The 22,506-nt window shown below is 40.2% G+C and overlaps 1 protein-coding gene across 10 annotated transcripts in view; it reads left to right on the top strand.

Annotated features, from left to right (window-relative positions):
- The first annotated feature begins 1,072 nt into the window (after window positions 1–1,072).
- LOC124124546 overlaps window positions 1,073–22,506 on the top strand; it is an 88,916-nt gene continuing 67,482 nt past the window's right edge. The window contains exons 1-5 of one of the 10 annotated variants that reach the window (XM_048394010.1): window positions 1,073–1,342; window positions 1,477–1,563; window positions 3,275–3,377; window positions 6,761–6,825; window positions 7,134–7,370. In XM_048394010.1, the coding sequence (XP_048249967.1) occupies window positions 1,325–1,342; window positions 1,477–1,563; window positions 3,275–3,377; window positions 6,761–6,825; window positions 7,134–7,169 (309 nt within the window). In that variant the 5' untranslated portion in view covers window positions 1,073–1,324 and the 3' untranslated portion in view covers window positions 7,170–7,370. Of the gene's footprint in view, window positions 1,343–1,476; window positions 1,564–3,274; window positions 3,378–6,190; window positions 6,373–6,760; window positions 7,371–22,506 lie in introns of all 10 variants that reach the window. The other 9 variants (XM_048394009.1, XR_007220292.1, XR_007220294.1 and 6 more) reach the window with 9 other exon arrangements.

Genomic DNA, 22,506 nt, shown 5'->3' with positions numbered 1-22,506 from the left:
ATTCACACCCGTCTGCAAATCCACTTTTGGTAACTTTGGGGTCCTTTCGAAAGTTCCTGTGTCTCCAGTTTCAGTCTGCGGTCTTTTGGCACTGCTTGATTTGGCCCGGGGGCACCCCCAGTGGGTGCAAACCCCCTTTTTGGAAGGAACTCTTTTTTAGCGAACTTCTTAACACTTACATGAACCCCCCAACTCAACTCTCACCCCTCAACCCTGGCCAATCGAATCGCTCCCTTTTCACGGGCCGATTAATCGCTTTTCTCCCTTTCCCTTCTTTCGCTTCGATTATCCGGGCCCCGCTTTTAACCCGCTTCTTCCCCGCTTTTAACCCGCTTTCGCTTATGATTACAACCAATCGCTTTTCTCCCTTTCCCTTCTTTTGCCTCCGTTATCCAGGCCCCGCTTTTACCCCGCTTCTGCACCCCTTTTAACATGCTTTTGCTCGCTTTCACCCAGATTTCTGGCTTTGCTTTCAAACGTTAGGAACAAATATTGTCTTACATTTCATAAACAAAATTCAGAAAATTTCACTACAATTTCGAAATTTTGAAATTTTGAATCAAACCAAATTTTCAAGTGTTCATTTTACCCATAGTTACGGCTTCGGCTTCAGGTTCAAACACAATATTGTGAAGTAATTTCTCTTCTCTTGTATTTCATTTCATCACATTTTTTAAGAAAATTTCACAACAATTTTTCTTTTTTAAATATAATGTTCATTTTACTTCCTTCACTATTTGGCATAATTTGTTTCTTGTTTTCTGGCGATTTCCTCTTGTTGTCCTTCAATGCAGTTTTAACTCTCTTTCCACTTTCCACCTGGTCTGCAGGTTTCATACAGTTATATACACTTTTCTGTTTTCTGTAAAACAAGTCATTGCATAATTATACTTTATTTTCCAATATAGGAAATAGCATTTTTTCATCGTACATGTAGTTCCAGTTTTTCTTCTACTTCTTTCTACTTTTCACACAAATCCACCACGTGACTACACCGGCTACACCGACAGCGCCGAACGCCAAAAAACGCAGTTTGGACAGCCGGCACCAAGCCACTCGGAAAACCAACCGGCAAAGCACCGAGGGCATCTGGGCATTGCACCGACCACCAAAAAACGCAGTTTAGATAGCCGGCACCAAGCCACCCGGAAGGAAACAGCAAAGCACCAATCACAAGCGAGATCACTAATGCCAAAGGCCGTCATTTCCTCCCTCCATCGGCTGGCCATGGCGGAGCACGGAGCTGAATGTCGCTGGCTGGCATCGCCACACCCAAGCGTGCTCGCTCGGTCTCGTCGCATCTCCATCGACGGAGAGGACAGTTATGCACATGCATCTGAAGGTAACTTCATTCATATATTTCACTCCACGTCTTTTGTTTATCGCACAGAGTGGCCATTCTGTCAACCAGGGACGAAGCACGTTCCAAACCATCTCCTCCCTTGGCTATTTGCAAGTTCTTAATTTTCTTCACAGAAATTGTCACCCCTTTTTGCCGCTCTCTGGTGCACATTGCAAGTGTTTTCGTGGCGAAGAAGCAGGCAGCGTGCTTCCTGTATTCTTGTAAGTATGTTTGTAGGACAAATGCTTAACCTCACACACTGACCACGCCCTATAACAGTAATTGTACCGTATTTCATCCCACAGAAGAACTGCTCTATGTTATCATTAATCAACATGCACCATTTACCACACCCCTCAGTAAACAAATCTAAGTATTCAACTACCGTATTTCCTACAAAAACACGTCCCTTTATCATGAGTATTTTTGTTGTATATAGTACTTTTTTCTGTTGAAAATGTATTTGTTCAAGGCCCCGCCCCATATTCAAACTAATACTGGTCTCTCATTGCTGGAAATCTTGCCGACAGTAATTCTTTAAGCATGTATCACTTGTCTCAGGAATGGGCAAAGGGGAACAACTCTGTCATTCTTCCAGGTTCAAGCAACTTCGCGTCACCTCATGACCAAATGCGTTTACCTCATCGGCTGATGCAGCTTTGTCAGCCATGTTTTTATGAATACAAATATACTGACACAAATCCCTTCACTGTTTTCTGGTTTGTATTACAAAATATGGTCAAAATAAGGCTGCAATATAAGTAATGATGTACGTAGGGTAACCTAGACTTTCCCCCATATCACGTACACGCTTTGGGCGTAGTACCAGATCTAGTAGACATTGAAGCTTGTAGAATCAGAATATAAACTACCTCCCTGGTTGTTGTAGACTTGGTGTCAGTTATCCCCTCTATATCATTAGGTACATCAATTCAACTTCCCATAGTCATTGTAATGGAATCTGTCCTGGGGGCATGGGAGACAACTCTGATTGTCTTCATTCAATAGTGATTTGCAGGGCGCTTCAATTGTATTGTAATGTAATGTTATAATGTAATGCTTTTCAATCAAAATCCATTTATTACTATCCATGTCTAATTTCTTGTTATCCATAGTTGATCATAGTACATAGTATTATTCTGTAGTATATTTCCATGTAAAACACTTGATATTTCATGCAGAGTTTCTGTTAAACTCATTTCCCAGTACATACTGCTTGAAGCATAGCTACTTTTCTTGTACTGTATGTAAATAATGGATAATATTTTTATTGATAGGATTTATGGTTCTTATGTTTATTGAAACTTAATATTGATCCCGTTAACCTTTCTGTTGATCAATAACTATTGTAGAAGGGGTTCATGTCATCTAGACCAGTGTTGACATAAATAACAGAGAGAACTAAGTTGGTACATAGACACTCTATTGTAACTATGCCTATAATAGTCGATGAGTTGTATGTTGTATCTGTTGCGCCAAGCCAAGTTGCAAACTTGATGAGAATACAAGTTTTGTCAGGCATGTTCTTACGAATACAGAGATACTGACCCAGATTCCTTCGCTGTTTTCAGTCAAGCTGAGTGATTGTGAGCTGGGTAACATATGCATCTACTGTCATGTTCATTGTATCATCGATTATTACCTTTAGCATCTGCTTTTTTGTTCTTCTAAAACCTTATGTAAAAGTCAATAATATTGTTGACATTAGTCTCTTTGTGTTACCACTTGAGTGTAACCATGTTAACGGTTCTGTAATTATTCCAGTATCACGAACCATGAAAAGTGACATCTTTATTCAAACCTTTATATCCAAGAAATTGATGTTTTTGTTGGTTACCAAGGTATCAGAGCATTAAGAGTGGTGGAGTAATTATGTTTTAACTTGTTTTGGCTCTGAATCACTTGTTCTCATTGTGTTGGACATTGTTGCAGACCCAAGATGGCTGTGTGGCGCCGACACAATCTCCTGACACAACTTACCTGACACAACTTACCACAGCCCTGATATTTTCTTCTTTATGGAACATTGTGAAAGGTAGGCGATTTTATACTTTGGTCTCATTCTACTCCATGATATTTATATACCCCACTCTATTAATAGCAAGGATTTATCTGGAATTCCAAAACCTTTAAGTTTGTTCCCTCGGTAGTCAAATTGGGAAAGAAATTGTATTATTGTTCCAAATTTGGGAGCTTCAAATTGAAAAGTTGTAGAGGCGTTTGTTGCAGACTTGTGGTCAAATATTGATTTACGTGACAGGTCCTTTTTTGTGTGTGTATATTACAGCAATGGTGAAGGAATAACTGTTATTGTCAAAAATGCAGTTTACTGGTCCAGGCTTAATTAGCACTAACTGGCTAAGGCTACTGATTGTGGCACCCTCTTCACAGGTTTTGTGTTCCTCTTCAGTCATCAGGACAAGTTGTGGTTGTGTTTGTGTTAGGGTAGGTTACCTGCAACTCTTTCACATCAAGCACCCCTTTACGATCATCGGTTGGGCACCCCTTTCCCATCAAGCACCCCTATATAATCATAAGGGTCAGGTACCCCTTTACAATCATTAGGGTTAGGTACCCCTTTATAATAATTAGGGTTTGGTACCCCTTTATAATCATTAGGGTTTGGTACCCCTTTACAATCATTAGGGTTAGGCACCCCTTTACAATCATTAGGGTCAGGTACCCCTCTATAATCATTAGGGTCAGGTACCCCTTTAAAATCATTAGGGTTAGGTACCCCTTTACAATCATTAGGGTTAGGTACCCCATTATAATCATTAGGGTCAGGTACCCCTTTACAATCATTAGGGTTAGGTACCCCTTTACAATCATTAGGGTTAGGTAACCCTTTACAATCATTAGGGTTAGCTGTGTGGTAGGGCATGGGTTAGCTATCTCTTTTAAGTGATCCAAAGTAATTTTTGGAAAATCCATTCCATTTTTATCAAGTTTCGAGCACCGCTTCTTCTCTGACAACAAATGTCACTCATGGTTGGTTTCAATAAGCGCCACACTTTGTCAATTTGCCAAGCTCCCGGGGTGCTTACTACAGCTAACATTTAGTTCTATGTTTATGTTTTTGTTTCAATTGTCTTGCACCCATGGCAACATATGATACGAAGTGTTCCAGAGAATCTCTTCATTTTCAGGAGTTTTTCCATTGTTTAGTAGACTTGCTTGGGAGATTTCAGTTATTTCTTCATCAGTGTCTGTAGGAGAGACGATTGCAGTTGTTCCTGACAAAGTATGACACCAACATCTGAAGTGTTTCAGCAGTGCATGTCCCTTTACCTTGTCTATATACCATGTCCATAACCCATGTCCATAACCAATGTCCGTATACCATGTCCATATACCATGTCCATAACCCATGTCTATGCACCATGTCCATATACCATGTCCATATTCCTTGTCCCTATACCATGTCCTAGACTTGTTTATTTACTGCCGTGGTGATGCTGGAATATTGCTGACTTCATTGTTTAACTTTCATTCACTCACACATGCGCTTATAAGACAGGGAGAGTGCAAGGTCGGTGCTTCAATCCCCTGGTGGGACGGTAAAGGATGGTGCTTGTTGTTTCCTTGCCTGGCATCGGCATTAAGTCTAGACTAGTACAAGCAGCCACAAACATACATGTGCATGCACGTCGCTATATAGGTGCAATAATCTTGGACGCGACGTTAAACCCCATTCCACCTCATCTCACCTCAATGGGACAACTCCCAACTTGAACTAATTGTGTCACCAACATCTGAAAGTATTTCAGCACTACATGTCTATCAGCCTGTATGCCGTGATATAACTGGAAGTGTGTTCAAAGCAGCGTTAACCCTCACTCAATCACTCATCTCATACTCATCCCATTCTCAGCTCTATCAGCCTGTATGCCGTGATATAACTGGAAGTGTGTTCAAAGCAGCGTTAACCCTCACTCAATCACTCATCTCATACTCATCCCATTCTCAGCTCTATCAGCCTGTATGCCGTGATATAACTGGAAGTGTGTTCAAAGCAGCGTTAACCCTCACTCATCCCATTCTCAGCTGTATCAGCCTGTATGCCGTGATATAACTGGTAGTGTGTTCAAAGCAGCGTTAACACTCACTCACTCACTCACTCACTCACTCACTCACTCACTCACTCACTCACTCACTCACTATATCATCCGATACTTATCCCGTTCTTGAATCTAGCCTGGAATTAACACGCTTGGGTGGTTTCTTGTGGAATAATGTTTATTCAACCGTATGCATAACTTTATTAAAGAGACTATATGTAAATCTAAAAATGAATGCCTAGTTTGTCCTGATTTTGTTTCTAAGTGTGTCACCACCATACCCATGCTCATGGAATTTGTCTAAGCTGTAAACGTCTAAGACCTACATCACATCGTTGAACTCAACTGTACTCCTTCAGGATATGGGATAAACAGCATGAATGTCGTTTATGATGTAATTTCAGTAACATTTGACAGAAGAATGATGTCAGCAATTAGTCCCACATTTACCTTGATGTCTTATGTTTTCTGTAATAACAGATTATTGCATAACTATTCTTTATTTTTCATATCAACCATTGTCTCAATTAAATCTTCTTCCTCATGGGTCAACTCTTTTCTCCTCGTTTCCACTTTTCACACAAACCCACCACATGTGGGCGTCTGCCCAGCTCATGGTCTCCATTTCACCCACTACTACACTTGCACAAGTCTCTTAGAATATGGTTATTAGTTCCAATCGTAATTCCTTAAATACATCAATAATAAGAGCACATTGTCCCTATAAAAGACTGGCCTCGTTGTAGACAAGTCCATTATAATCCATTATAATGTACTTATCATTCAGTAGAGACTTGGAGCAAGTCTAACCGATCACCCGCCTTTCCGTAACCGGAAGCAGCAAGCACCAATCACAGGCGAGATCACAAACGGCCTCCATGAGCTGGCCACGTGCACGTTTCTTGTGCCCGGCATCACCAACATGCTGGTTCTGTCTGGTCAAATCTCCATTGCTGGTCAGGGACAGCTGTAAGTTCCTTCGTATATTTGACTCAACAGTTTGTATTTCTTGCATGTAGCTGCCATTCTGTCAAGTAGGGAGGAAGCATGTTGGAAACCATGTCACGTGCCTTGACCGTTCGCAGGCCTCCAAGACATTGTCTCCTGTATTTGCCGCCCTCTGGTGCACATTCCAATTGTTTTTGTGGCGTGGAAGCAGGCCCCGTGCTCACTGTATTCTTGTATGTATTACAAGTGCGTAACTTCACACACTGACCATGCCCAAACAGTGTAAACAAACCTAAGTATTCAACTACCGTATTTCTGACAAAAAACAATTCCTTTATTATGAGTATTCATTCATTATGCTCCATTTATTGACCAAGTTCTTTGTCTTTATTCCATTGCTGCTGTACAGGCCTGCTGACCCGATGTCACACAACCACGGCCCTCTCCCCCCTGGCTCCCACTCCCAAGGAAACAGTTCATTGTCTCATCTTTTTTATCTTTAAAATCTCTTCTTTTTTCTAAACACGTAACCTTAAAGTTAATAACGTTGTCCGCACTAGTCATTCATGTTACCAGTTGATTATAACCCTGTTGACAGTACTGTAATTTTTCTAGTATCCTGAACGAGGAAAAATCCCATATTAACACCTTATTTATATATTTCAATTAAATTCAATTTGTAGTTTGATATCAGGGCATTAACATTTGTATATTAATTATGGTTTATCTTTCTTCCTTTGGCTGTCAATTAGTTGTGTTCATTGTGTTGGACATTGTTGCAGACCCAGACCAACATGGCTGTGCAGCCACTGACATGACCTCTCCACACATCCTTCTGACACAGCCTCCTGACACATCCTTCTGACACAGCCTTCTGACACAGCCTTCTGACACAGCCTCCTGACACAGCCTCCTGACACAGCCTCCTGACACATCCTTCTGACACAGCCTTCTGTCACATCCTTCAGACAAACCTCACAGCAACTTGATATTTACTTCAAGATGGAAGATTGTGTAAGGTAGGTGATTTTATACCAATGGTAGCAGCTGTATTCGCCATATTAAGCACCCCGCCCTGGGAATACATTCGCATGGTAAGGTACTGTTTTGTTTGTTTGTTTGTTTATTTTACATCACTATATTACTATTAAGCAAACAAAGTTTGGTGTCACCAATGTTGGAACCAATTTTCTTCTCTATCGCTTTTCCTCTGACAACAAATTTAACTTGTGCCTGGTTTTTGTACCCCCATTGTCAATTTCCATGCCCCCGGGGCACTTATTATGGCGAATATGGCGCTAACATATTGCCTCTGAAATGAAAGTTGGTTTACATTTTGTTTGAACTCTTCATTTTCAGGAAAAATCTATATTTGGCAAAGCATTATACACTTGATTGGGAGCTCTTGGATATTTTTATTTCAGTATATAGTCTTATGAGACACTAGCCCTCTTGTACCTATCCAAGTATGTCATAGTGGGTATATGTGTATATGGAAAAAATGCCCATATACCATGTATACCAATGTTAAAACTGCTATATCAAACCATTGTTGTGGGGGCTAGCATAGCCTTGCTTCAAGTCTGTACTGAATAAGGCCATGGATGTGTAGTAATTCTAACCTTTTAATAGGCAAGTCTATGGGGACAGTACTCTAAGGATGCCAGTTGTTTATGGGGACACCTTGTTTTTATTATTATATAGTCTGGGAATTATGGTTTAAACTAATATTCTTGCTTTAGAGACTTGTGTAGGTCTAGGGTTATCAGTATATATACTGAACCACAAAAGAAACATCACCATGGATAGATATATGAGAAACTGTATTTGTCCAAGCACTGTAAACATACTTTGAGACATATTAAAAAGATGAAACTTGGCTAAACTGATCATCATGGTTGAAATTAAAGTGTCAAATGTTCTTAAAGTGAAACACAACACTAGTCTCTGAGAAAACGGCATCACAAGTCAGTATCTCTTGTGTCCGCCATTTGCATTGATGACTGCCGTCCAACGTCGATACATGGAATGGATGAGGCGGTTGATGAATATTGATTATACTGATTTCTATGTGTGGTATATCTGATATTGGTTACGTCATTGATGGGTGTCTAGCGTGTACTTGATGCTGTGTAGTGTTGAAGCACTGGAATGTGGGCTATATACTGATTTCTATGTGTGGTATATCTGATGTTGGTTATGTCATTGATGGGTGTCTAGCTTTTCCTTGATGCTGTGTAGTGTTGAAGCACTGGAATATGGGCTATATACTGATTTCTATGTGTGGTATATCTGATATCCCTATACTGTAAACAATTGTGTTGTTCTATCGCGTTCTCAGCGTTGAGTCGTTCATAGTCCGCGCCTTGATAGTGTGTCCATCAAATAACGCCGTGACAATCCCAACTCACTCATTCACTAATGAAATAGTTACAGCTTTTAAAACGATTTAGTGTGGACACATTTCTATATTTAACTCATGAGAGACAAAAATGATGGACGATACAATTCCCTGTTTTGACTTGTACCAGATGTCCTTGTGTTTTTGGGTGAATCATTGACTTGCCTTTGCATGTATTTGTGACGGGTGCCACCAGTGAATGTTGTTTGAATGGACGGAAGAAAGGTGGTCATCGAGGACGCCATGTTGTTGGATGCTGGAGCGGCGTCAGGGTCGGGATGCATTAACTTATCAAAAGATAACTTCACAGCGAGCTGAAACAGAAGGGGTAGACACACTGTCCATGTTCAGACAAATTGCAGTCATTAGAACAGCATTAGCCACTAATTCTGCTATCAAGATTTTATTCTTTGTCAGTTATCAACACCGTTAAGGTTCTTTTTTTGTATTTAGTTTCCGATTAATTGTGTCAATCTTATAATGGACCCATTTGGATTCTCGAATTGCCTTATCTAGCCCAACGAGATAGTCTCCGTCGAGGCAAAAAGTTTCAATTCAGAGGAAATTACTCTTGAAAGCAAAAAAATTAGTACACAAAAATGTAAAAGTGATTTTTGAAATGTGTCTATTTTTGTGCCTTCCAGCGTAATAGATATGTTCAAGGCTTTCCAAAGGAGGAGAAAGGTTTTTGCTAAAGCAGATATTCATTTGTATTGATACGCGTCCAACACATACATGTACATGTAGAGCGATTAGTTGTAGTACTCTGAGACTCGGGTGACGTAAGCCGGTTCAGAACAAAATCGATAAAGTGAACTCATGTGCCATGCATCTCAGGAACCCCGATATTCATCACATTTGACGATGAATGGCGTTTTGTCAGATCGCCAACTAATTGTCTTTGAAATATGCTCTAGTCCTCTAGAGCCAATTTAAGTTCCCTATATGACAAATAACAAGCGATCACCTCGGTAAGAGAGAGTTCTGCTCTTCGTAATGTTTAAATTACTTTCTGAGTTTACCGTGAATAATATTACAAAGGTTAAGACGGTAATACCACGTCACTTTCTGTTTGTGTCACTAACGTCAGTCAACGTTAAACCACGTCACTTTGTGTCGCTATCGCCAGTCAACGTTAAATACGTGGGCATATAAAGTATTAAAAGTTTACCATATCCCAACAGTTTTTGTCAAAGCAGATTTTATTGTCAGATGCAATTAGGGGTTTAAAGTGAGTTTTCCTTATTTAAACCTTGAAGATTCTTCAACATTCTAAACATCAATTACCACAACGTTCTTCGAAAGTTGATTATTCGAGAAATGCAACTGACAGTTTTAACTGTGTAAAATAATCAACAAAGGCACAGCAATGTTCTCGTTGGCACGTGTATTGAATTTGATATGCGACAAGAAGGTGGTCATATATATGTAAATGATATCCTGAACGAAATCACTTGACAATTCAAAGTTAACGATTTTTATTATTTTGAATTGATATTTTGTAGGTTTTAAATGTTATTCAAATTGTGTCACATTTTATTTATTAGTCAATAGCATCTCTCGATCGATAACCTTTGTCTCTCTATTAGTTTTTTTTTATACCAATTCAAAACCGTAAACATGCCACGCAATTTCCCCGATCTCTGCACATTGACGTGCGATTCACAGACCACCAAAGTACACTGTTTGCTTTGTTTGGTTTTCGATCCCTGATTTATATTTCAAAGAAGAAACAAAATACATTTGTCAGTTTCATTCATTTCTTTTGCGACCTGTCAGACCCAGATTCAAGATGGCGCCACATTTCAGTCCACCATTGTCCTCTCTTGTCAGCCAAACGAGAGACAATTCCAACACTCCAAGACTTCCAGGAAACGAAGGGACAGCGCTCAGGAACACCCGTCTCGCTTAGCCTGTCTCTGAGAACCCCATTGTGAAGTTCGCAACGGTGTATCAATCACACGAACACATGTAATGCCTATTCAACTCGACCAAACACAGCATAATGGCTTCATCTAAATCCTGTCAGCCGAATCTTTTCGCATTTACTTCTAGGTGAATCATAAAGAGTTTGCTTTTAACTTTTTGTCTAATTCCGGCTTGTATGCCGTGCAAGTTTATAGTCCCGTCAAATTAGCGGATCCTTTTATCCCCGTAAATGATTTTGCTTTTACACAGGTAGAGCCACATTCATCGAGGGCTTATGGAACACGATGAACACTCGCTCTGTAATGGGCAGATTAGAAAGATGCTTTCAAGCCGTGGTGGTAGTATTGACTTAATGTAGGCAGGAATCAGAAAGACGTATCTACAGGAAGGTACGAACAACCTTTACCAAAGAGAGTGTAGTCGGAACATAATAGGATCATGGACTTGGAATAAGATACACATCTCTACGCGCAGTGATGGGTAAATAATACGTAGGTTCGCCTAACAACGCGGAGTGGTACAACAATGCATGCACTAAAGCCCCCTGGCGGTCAGCGGAAGCACTACACTTCTGTCGCGTGGTGATTAATGTATTACAATGGAAATCGGGTTTAATGAATAGACGGTCGGAACTAATGCAGAAGGACTAATGTGTGGAAGAATGGAAACAGAGAAAAAAATTATATTGAGATTTAAAGTTTTTAGTCGGAAATGCATGCTGGAGTGAGAGATACTAGTCTAATTAAAATGCCGAGAGACACCCGATTCGTGCCTGTCACATGAAAAAAGATTAAAGCGTCACAATGGACTTCTTGCAGACACGTTTTTTGCCTGGCAACAAACACATATTTTATTGTGTGAATGGCGGACTACAGATTGGGCAGAACATGCTAACCACGATGTTAGACCTGGCGTTTCACAGGCATTTTGCCTTTTACGCCCTATGGAATCTGTTTTTATAGGGTTTTAAAGCTTTTATTCATCCGTGACTCACTTTAAAACTTTGGGTTGAGACACCAGGTGTTCGGGCAACGGATGACTCGTCCTTACTGCAGCTTTCAGAGAACACAATTGTGGTGCATGTTATTTACAAATAGGCCGAAGGTATGTATGGCTCCGCTGGAGTGGACCACCTCCGTGGTCTAGTGGATACAGCGTCAGTCAGAGAGCGGAACGTCGATGGCTGGATTCTCGACCGCGTCATTCCAATAGACGTTCAAAGATGTTGTTCTTGTTATCCTGGGATAATAGGTTAGTAACGGGATAAAATATGGACTCGGCGCAGAGTTAGTAGTATGTGTCCTAGTTGGGTAACCATGTTAAACTGCGGCATGGTATCTCAGTGGGCTAGCACTATAAAACTGGCAGTAGTCCGGACTAGAAACCCCCCTTCATATACACAAAAACGTACGTTAATAAGACGTTAATACTAAACTGAGGGCCAAAAGAAACGTTACCAACATTAACTGATTTGCCACTTTGAAACAAAGATACCAACCTGTTCAAAAACAGTAAAGAACACATCTCACAAATACAGCCTTCATGTTCTCTGTCGTTCTTTGCACGTGCTTTACGGATTTTGGGAGATATTGGTGTTTGTCAGCAATTTTTAAAACATTTTTTCCCAAATTATTGTGCAATTTCCGGGTATACATTACGCACGGATCTGTTCCATATCTTGTGTTGCGATGATAAACACCAACGAACATGCCAAGACTGACCGTTGTCCAGAGGGAGAGAGCCATAGGTATGCTGCAGATGGGAGCGACCCAGAGAGCGGTTGCCATTAACATGAACTGCTCCAAGATGACCATTACCAGACTGGTCGCACGTCTCCGACAGACTGGCAGAACCGCAGACAGACCACGGAGTGGCAGACCAAAGGTCACGACCCCGCAGGATGACCGCTTTTTACGGGTACTTCATCTGGGGAACAGATTCCTTACTGTGACGTCATCAGCTGCCAACAGCTTAGGACATCCGGTCAGCAGACAAACAGTGACCAGACGACTACGACATTATGGTCTCTTGGCTTATCGCCCTTTCAAGGGCATGACCTTGACCCGTCAACATCGACGTGCCAGATTGACGTGGTGCAGGCTAACTCAGCGATGGCAACAAAGAGAATGGCGGCGAGTGCTGCTTAGTGACGAGAGCAGGTTCCAACTCTTCAAACCTGATGGGCGGACGCGAGTTTATCGACGACATGGTGAACGTACGGCTCCTTGTTGTGTCCAGGAGGTGGAACCTTACGAGGGCGGAAGTGTGATGGTCTGGGGCGGCATTTGCGGGGACGAGAAGACGGAACTTGTCATCATCGAAGGCAATCTGACAGCACCACGCTGCATTGACAATATCTTGCCAGTGGTTCTTCCTTTCATCCAGCGCCAACAACGGACGGTGTTCCAACAAGATAACGCCACACCCCATAAAGCCCGTATTACTAGAGACTTCCTCAACGCCAACAACGTGACTGTCCTGCCGTGGCCAGCTCGATCACCAGATCTGTCACCCATAGAACATCTCTTGGACCAGCTGAGGCGTCGTCTTCGGAAACGTCAACATCCTCCCTTCACGAGACAAGCGTTGATCGTTTCCCTCCGTGAGGAATGGAATCGGATACCTACAGTCGATGTGAGGACGCTTGTCTACTCAGTTCAACGCCGCATTCGAAGATGCATTGCCGCTCATGGAGGTCATATCCCGTATTGAGCGGTCTGGGCCGTCGTCACCTTAAAGTTGTAACCAATGTTGTTATATGTTGAATACTGGACGAATGACCCCTTGTCAAGAAATGTCCATGTTGGAGGTCAAGGACTTTGTTGTTGAATTAGTAAATTCGCACTTTACTGTTCTGAGTGATGAATTTCTAGAATACAATTGTTATTGCTGCTTCAAATTGTGTTGGTCATATTTTATCCTAGAAATATCGTTGGTAACGTTTCTTTTGGCCGTCAGTTTAGATGCCTTTTTGTTATTATATGTCAAACACTTTACTTGTATCTATCTAATTATCGTCACGTAAGGCTGAAATTTTGCCGACTATTAATTTTAATTCAGCCACTCTTTGCATTGTTTAAACTGGTGTTATTAGAGTCATTAGGCATACGGGTGTCACATGCGCTGTGCTGAATCAAGTCGCTTGGGCACGCCAGGAACCTATGGTCGGTTCGAATCTCGGTGCGCCCACGATTATGTTTCCAGGATTTGTTAGCACCATTTCCAAGCATCATACCGGATTCCCTCACACATTAAGTTGACACGCCGTGATACAAATGGAATGTTGTCCAAAGCGACGTTAAACCCAGCGCCCTCACTCACTGTTATAGCGAATGCCAAAATGACTGACAGCTTGAGCGTAAACAACTGTGCCAAGTGTCGAACTGTAAACAAATGCGTTGTTCTATCGTCCGGTCCATAACCGTCCTCTCAGCGTTGAGTTTTTCGTAGTCCGCGCCTTGATAGTGTGGTCCATCAAATAACGCCGTGATAATCCCGACTCACTCACTGTTATAGCGAATGCCAAAATGACTGACAGCTTGAGCGTAAACAACTGTGCCAAGTGTCGAACTGTAAACAAATGCGTTGTTCTATCGTCCGGTCCATAACCGTCCTCTCAGCGTTGAGTTTTTCGTAGTCCGCGCCTTGATAGTGTGGTCCATCAAATAACGCCGTGATAATCCCGACTCACTCACTAATTCACTAATGAAATAGTTATAGCTTTTAAAACGATTTATTGTAGACACATTTCTATATTTGACTCATCAGAGACAAAAATGATGTACGATACAATTCACTGTTTTGACTTGTACCAGATGTCCTCGTGTTTTTTCGGTGACAAATTGACTTGCCTTTGCATGTATTTGTGACGGGTGCCACTAGTTGGACAGGGTCGGCCCTCCCCTTCTCGAACACCGGGTATCATAACTATTTGATAGTGATTCATACACGCATGCTCAGAATATAGTTGGAATCCATCCATGTAATCATATATGAATATTATTGAATATACTAATATAAGTATGTGTTTAAGTCATAATCAGAGGCTTTTAATTGTGTCTCAAAATGTTAATGACTAGGTAATATGAAGATAATTTCATCATGTAATGAATACTAACTAGTGCTTCAGTGGGAGAAATTGCGATCGGATATCATTACAACTGCAGAGGTACATTTTCTTGAGAGCTTCTGAATTATGCCTAAGATGATGGATGTTCAAATAGCATCCATCGTTCAAAGTCGAGCATGATTTAATTGAGAATGTATAATGTACATTTTCCACAGAGTACGAATATGATTAGGCTGATAAATGTTAAATTAAATTCCATCCCAAAATGATTTATTGTAGAACTTGTAAGTTTGGCGAAGGTTCTGTATTTAATCGACGTGATTGATCGAAAAGGATTTGTGTGTTATTCATTCATACATAGGAACCACAGTGAAATCTCCTTAGAGACGTAAATGTGTATGGACCAATGTAAACATATGTTTCTGTTTGATTGCAGAGTGAGTGAGTGAGTGAGTGTGTGGGTGAATGAGTGATTTGGGCTTAGATCCGCTTTGAACAGTATTTCAGATATCATCAAGTCTCATTTAGAAGTTGTACATGTGACTTCGGGATTTTAACTTCAAGATTGTAAAAATGAGACGTTTCGGAAAGCTGCTAATACTTTCATCAAACAAGTGTTAATCTCTGTGTATATTTAATCTTATCCATGTAACCATGGCCTTCCCAGTTTTTGATCACTTGCTTGGTCAAGGTACTAGCACTTCACCGAAACATCCCATTAAAAGAATGTTGAAGTTGAATCCATACGAGAACCTGTGACAAATCAGAGTCAAAAATACGCCTGGTGCAATTCCTTATGTTGACTTCCGTCAAATGTTTCCGTGAGATTTCAGGTTAACAATTGAGATGCCTTTCCCTGTGTTTGTGATAAGTGCCGCTGGGGGGCGGCGAGGGATACGCTTACCTAGTCGCAAACACCTGGTATCATAACTATTTGATAAAGTTTCATAAACACGTGCTCATGATATAGTCGGAATCTCACAATGGGGTCTTGTAGCAGAGATTTGTTATGAATATTGAAAGGATTTTATAGTCTGTTCTTCAGTGGTATCCCGGCATGTCAGCTTGCCATTTTGATAAAACCAATGAGCATTACTAACAAACCAAGGATTCATCAGGGCGAATCTGGGATTTAAACCCTTTTTCATCGGATTCTGGCACGAATAAGGGATGCAGTTCTGCAATTCGAATTGTGGCGCTTTAAAAGACTATACCCTTATGAATACATCAAGTGAATTGCAAAACAACTTAATTTACTGTCCCAGTGGAGAATCGAACCCCGATACCCGCGTGATGGTGAGCTTTCTCACTGCTGTGCTACCTGACACAGAACCATATTATGTTAATGGTCCTGCTTAGCACTACTGAGAAGGTATGGGCTTTAGGTAGAACTTTCTTTGAATGTTTGTTGTTTAACGCCGCAATCAGCAATATTCCAGCTATATGATGGCGGTCTGTAAATAAACGAGTCTGGACCATACAATCCGGTGATTGACATCATGAGCATCGATCCACGTAATTGGGATACCATGACATGCATCAGCCAAGTCAGCGAGCCTGACCACCCGATCCCGTTAGTCGCCTCTTACGACACGCATAGAGGTATTTAATTCAATGATGGCGTATTCGTTTAAATTAATAAAGGTCATAAAAGTTATTGCAGTTTCGTCAGAGAAATGGGAACCACTTAAATATTCTTTAAGCCGCCACTCAATTTCATCTGTCATGTTTGTAAAAAGTTGCTGTTTTTGACTACATAACCCGAATTGATTTAATGTATGTCATCGGGCTGATGCAGAATGCGTTGAAACTGACACACGTCCAAGACAGCTTTATCAAAATGATTGATAGCTGACGAAAGACAAGTAAATCTGAAACACAGCCAATCCCATAGGTCACAGTTGGACTTTGCTTGAAAAGTTCCATGTCTTCGGTTATTGCGGTGTCATTTATTTAAATGCGCCGTTTGTTGTGATTGGACACTTAACAAACATGGCCGCGACGTAGATAGTACGATCACGTGGCGATTCTTGACAACAAGCGCCCCCTGGTGTCAGAGTGTGACATCTAAACACACCCTCATTACCCAGCGTTTAATATTTCTTGTTTTCCTAGTCGAAAAACTGTCAGCTCTTTAATTAGAATGGCTTCTGAAATTTGCCAACGATTGATTGCAGTCATCTAGGGATTGTTGGGGGAAATTGAAATAAACTGCAAGGTAAAATGTCCGCCATTGATCCCGAGTGGTAATCGGGGATCTTTGACGGTATGTTTACTCATTTCACTTTCAGAGACCGACAAGATTCAGACCCGTCTGAGTTGTGTCCCTTTGAGTGTATTTTTTTTCGAATACAATATGTACACAATACGGAGGCAACACAGGTTTAGGGAATTGCAAGAGAAATATTGGTTAAGGCTGCGTATTAATTGGATCCCTATATGCAGTTATTTGGCTAGCACGTGGCAGGAGATTTGTTGAACCAATCAGAACCGAAGGCAGACATACAATGGAGACTAACCACTGTCGTGTTCCTATCAATTAATTCCACAATGAAGAAATATTTATTTGGCTTTATTCCGCAAGGAGGATGGATTGCGTTTTCGGATCAAAATTCACTTCCAATCAAGAAGCTTTTGATTTTTGCACTTGTCTCTACTCCGGTCGCGATTGTTGTTAACTGCAAAAGATTGCCAGTTGATCCGTAGTCCGAAAAGTTTTCATTCCTAAAGATAATTACCCCCCTTTAATGGTGCCACCAACCTTAGGTCACCAGCGACCGCGATAACTCTCCAGCCGTCTGAGACCGTCTCCGCAAGACTGTTTTCATCTTTCCCAAACCGTTCCTAAACAGTCTGAACAAAGAAAACGTTACTATTCAGACACTCGCCGGAGTTACCAGCCGATAATAAAGTCTTTTTTCTCAATCATAACACCCATTTCTATAGTAAACACTTCACTAAACTCCCTCAAGAGTCTTCATACAAACTCGGCCGAAGGAACATTTCCACAACATTCATCTTTCGTTTCGGTAGTCATTTCAGCTCAATTTCGATTTTCTCTAATACTTTTTTTACACAGTCGGTTTAGGAATTCGATCTTTATTACTCCAGCCTCCCAAAAAAGCCTCATTGTGAAAAACAAATTTGTTTCTTTTTGTTCGTCGTGGAGTAAGAGATTGGTTTTCTGGCCCAGGGGCCGTGTAATTCGCCAAGTCTCTTCTTTGCGTTCACGTTCAACAACCAGACAAAAACTGGCAGTATTCTTTCACTGCACCGTTAACAAGTGCAAATGAGAGAAACCAGTCAATGTATCATGGTATTGCAAATGTTGGCGTAAAAATATGGCATGGCGGGTTTTAAGGATTTCTAATTCAAGTTTATCTTCTTTCCTCTCAGAGCAAACCTGAACGTGAACATGGATGAAAGATTTCTGATATCATTACTTTCAAAATAATCCATACCTGTCGACCCAAATTTATTTCTCAATAAATGTTTTGATGTGACATACAACGCACTTTCTGATTATGGAGGGGTGTCAATCAAATCGCAAATTTGCATACCTCAACACGACACTTCAAAGAAATCCTTCTGACATTGAAATATCTAAAATTCATCTAAACTTCGAAGAGAGGTTCTTTACAACCTAGCTTGAAAAAGCGAGAAAAGACATAATTTAATGTCAGTCGTAAGCCTTAACGCATATGGTTCGTGATTAAACGTCAAACGTCAAAGGTAAAAGGTTTATGAAAGAATAAATTCGTTTTTTTAGGTTTTTAAGATGAAACGATGTCGTCATATATAGCTAGAAGATGAAAGGTTGATTTCTTTTACAATTTACATGCAACTTGGGAAACAGACAAATGGCATTTTGCTTATCACATACATGTATAATATGTCCAGAACGAATGTAAGATGAGTCTTTTGAACAATCATAGAACATTATTTTGTCAGAATCGTTATGTCATTTCGTAAATGTCTCAACACGAGGGAAACGTGGTACAATACAAAGAAACAAGGAACACATATTTAGCAACCACGTATGGGTGACCTAGACATATATGGGACTGCCCGTTAAAATGTTCCAACTTTAATCTTTTGTAAACTTAAATGTTATGTAATGTCGGTTTGGTTAAATTAAAAGTGATATTTTCTTAACACTTGTATGCGTATTAACAACAATGATTATTAACCTGATTATATAACTATATGTATTAGAACTATCTAGTTGATACGTTAGCGAGCCTGATGTATTCATAAATAGCTTTGTCCCATTTCAAGTTGCACATAATATAGGACGACCCTGACAGCTTGTAAATTGTACTTTTCTATTCATTTTAGAGTGAATGAGTATGCTTGTACGCCGCATTTAGCAATGTTCCAGCAATATCACGTTTCAGTCTTTTTAACCATGTGGGGAATCGAACTCGGGTCTTCGACGTGACGGGCGAACGACTTAACTTCTAGGATACCCCACCGAACCTTTTCATGTTTGAACGACTGGACACTAATATCACCAAATGCCACATAAGAAATTGTACACAAAATTACCTTATAGCATATAGCATGACACAGTGCTCAGACACCATACACTTACTTCTGATATAACATGCAGTATGCTATAAGCTTACAAGACAATATGCCCAATTCCACACGAAATATGAGCTCATTTAACAATAAAAATTCAGGAAAATTCTCACGGCGCCAAGCAGTCCTTTTTGGTTCCACAAAAGTGGTATATATGTGCTTCTTGCATCACAATCATGCTCTCCGTCCAAATCAAGACAACATCCTGTGATATGACTATAGGTAAATGAGTGTGGTGATGGTGAACACAAACGTCTCATTCCCCCACATGGCCACATATCCTACAAGATGTTGTTAGGGTTGCTATTAACCCTCGAAACAGTCCATACGTCTCATCACATAAGAAATATCTTGAATTTCGAGGTCACGTCCTTTGGTCTGCTTTGGCTACCAAATCCCCATTAGTCATTAGTCTCTTCCCGAGACAAGGGCTTTAACTGACTATAAAAGTCCAGTTCCTATCCTTGCCGAACTAGGCTGGAATTTCTGGAGTTAATTTTTGGCTGGGCTAACGAGTCTATGCATTGTCCAATCCAAATCGCGTTAGGAACTACATGGACTTCAATGTGCAGACGATTATTTACAGTCCGCCGTCATATAGCTGGAATATCCCGAGTGCGGCGTTGAACAACAACCAACCAAACAAACAAACAAATCTTACAACTCTTTACATAAAAACGTGTAAATTAAAATCAGTTATAACAACTCCATTCTTTGTATGGATCTTCATCGTTTTACGTAACAGATTTCCAAGACTTCCTTCCCGCACTGGTTGTTTCGATCACGAACTGAGAGAAAACGGACCCAGTCCTCATGGGTATACGTTGTAAGGAGGGACTTGTGGTACGAGGTGACATTTAACCCCAAACACATTGCGTAGCTTTGCTTTAATAGTTCTCCCCCATGATACATATAATTTCCCCACTGTGTGTCCAACATCACAGACCGGGCCAAAAGTCTTTCCTCACCCAAACCCAATCATGAAATAACCATACGACTTCCCCTTATGAATATTCATAATTAGTGAGAGTTCATGAAGGTCATGCGTTAGGGTCAGAGAAGCTATTTATATGCAAATGTGGATCAGAATTCAGTATTGTCAGTCTGTTTCAAGCAGAATGGGATGGCATATCAAGTTTATATCTGCAGGCAGTAATCATATTTACAATTAATGATCCCTTTATAAGATGAATTGGCAATATATCTGCCGTTTGTCGTTTCGCCGCAAAACGAACAAATTTCTTCAGCGTTATCTTTTATTATAAGCTTCAGAATATCCGCAGTTTTACTCATCAGACGTCAGTCAAAATTTCCATATTGTTTTAGTGTAAACAAAATCAGGAAATGTGCTGTCATGTCACTGGATTGTCTGATTCATTACTGTAAGTTGCGGGTGCTACCGATAGAGCAGGACATGCTTACCCTTTCCCGAACACCTCGTGTCATCGCTGATTTTAAGTAATTCTTTCATATAATTATTTTCCACTGTATTGTCTTTTGCGCTAAATGGGATCTGAATATTCACCAGCGTGGACCTTACGTATTTACCCTCCACGATGCTTATTGAGGATCAACCGAGGTTGAGAGTTCTAACTCAAAGTATTTGTAGATGTTGAAAAGAAGAGAATTTAAAAGTCTGGAATTCATCATCAATTAAAATTTTAATTCTGAGTTGTTTAAGAAAGCCCAGTTTGAATGTATTTTTTGTAAATCAGATATTATTCACTTCTGTTGTTGAAATAAGTGTTAACTTTGTCATAGCAATATAATACAAATCGTCAATGTCAGGAATAATCGCTAAAACAGATTCGCAGACAAAATCGCTGTGACAAAAATTATTTCATGAATGGTTTACAGGAAAACAGTGTTCACACCAGGTGTTCGCGAAAAGGGTAAGCATGTCTTGTTCTATCTATCGATGGCACCCGCCATTCACACAATTTGCATAAAACGAAAGTGTTGATATTTTGATATTTGTTTCATCTATCTGTGTGAAATATATTTTTGAAAATAGTTTTCTATGTGTTTCATTAAGTAATCTGAGTTTCAATGCGTTTTGTAATGTGTTTTAGTTTTACATTATCCATTTTATAGCTGAAATTTAGAGACACCCATTTGTAGTTTGAACATCATTGGACATAACGAGAAATAGATTTGGACTCCTATAAAAGTAATGATCGATCGGTTTGCTATTTCTCTCACCCTAGGGAATAAATATACCGCCACATAATGTAAGATGAAGCTGATATGTGCATTAAGCACCATCATTTCAAAGTAAACACTTGAAAAGATGAGATGTATGGATATAATTATAGATGCATTTCTAAAGATGATGAGGGCCTCTTCTCTCTGGACATCTCAGATAACGTGATGACGGTTATTGACGAGTCGACAAACATTTCTCACAAATGGACCCGATAAATATCTAATAACGTTACATATAAAACAAGAATTATCGAAAGTACATTAAATCCTGAAACATTTGAATACCTATACAGCAGACAAGATAATTAAGAGACCTTTGAAAATTGGAAAGTTCAAGTTTTAAATGTTTGTCTCAGTTTTATGTTGCGCACACACAATTTGAATTCATATATATTTACGCAGTGTAATTGAAACAGTGTACATGAGCTGGTTTTGACCTTAATAAAATTATCTGTAACTAACTAAGCCTTCTTCTGGCGAAATGTTGACCTGCTCCTATTACATTTGATCAATGCCTTACAAGTTCAGAAAGCAAAACCAATAAATCCGCCTTATCTCTTGTTTCGCTTGAAGTCCCCTTCGATTTTACCATCACCCTTTTCCAACAGCGCCCTCTGATAGCAACAGGAGACATTACTTGAGCAAATAGATAGCATCACCATTTCCTAATTACTTGTGTGTTTGATTTGCAATGTTTGATGAATGTACGCCATTCTCCACGAAACTCACTTGATATACGGGACAGTTTAATTGAGAAATGCCCTTGTTATTGGGCCAACTTGATTCGCAGTGCGAATAAAATTCCAGGATGGAACCATGACGGGAGAAATGGCGACAGGGTCAGCCTAACACAGGAACCTAATGGCAGATCGTAGATGATACAAGCTTATAAAGGCAATTTGATTTGTTAATAGCGTGACGGTAAATGTTTACATCGTGGCACTTCAAGTAGTTACAAGTCATATTC

Source organism: Haliotis rufescens, unplaced genomic scaffold (genome assembly GCF_023055435.1).
Source record: "Haliotis rufescens isolate VD_foot unplaced genomic scaffold, xgHalRufe1.0.p SCAF_127, whole genome shotgun sequence".
In the NCBI taxonomy this organism is placed as follows: Eukaryota; Metazoa; Mollusca; class Gastropoda; order Lepetellida; family Haliotidae; genus Haliotis; species Haliotis rufescens.
Note: the sequence above shows the minus strand (reverse complement) of the source record. Positions and strands in the feature narration are given on the sequence as shown.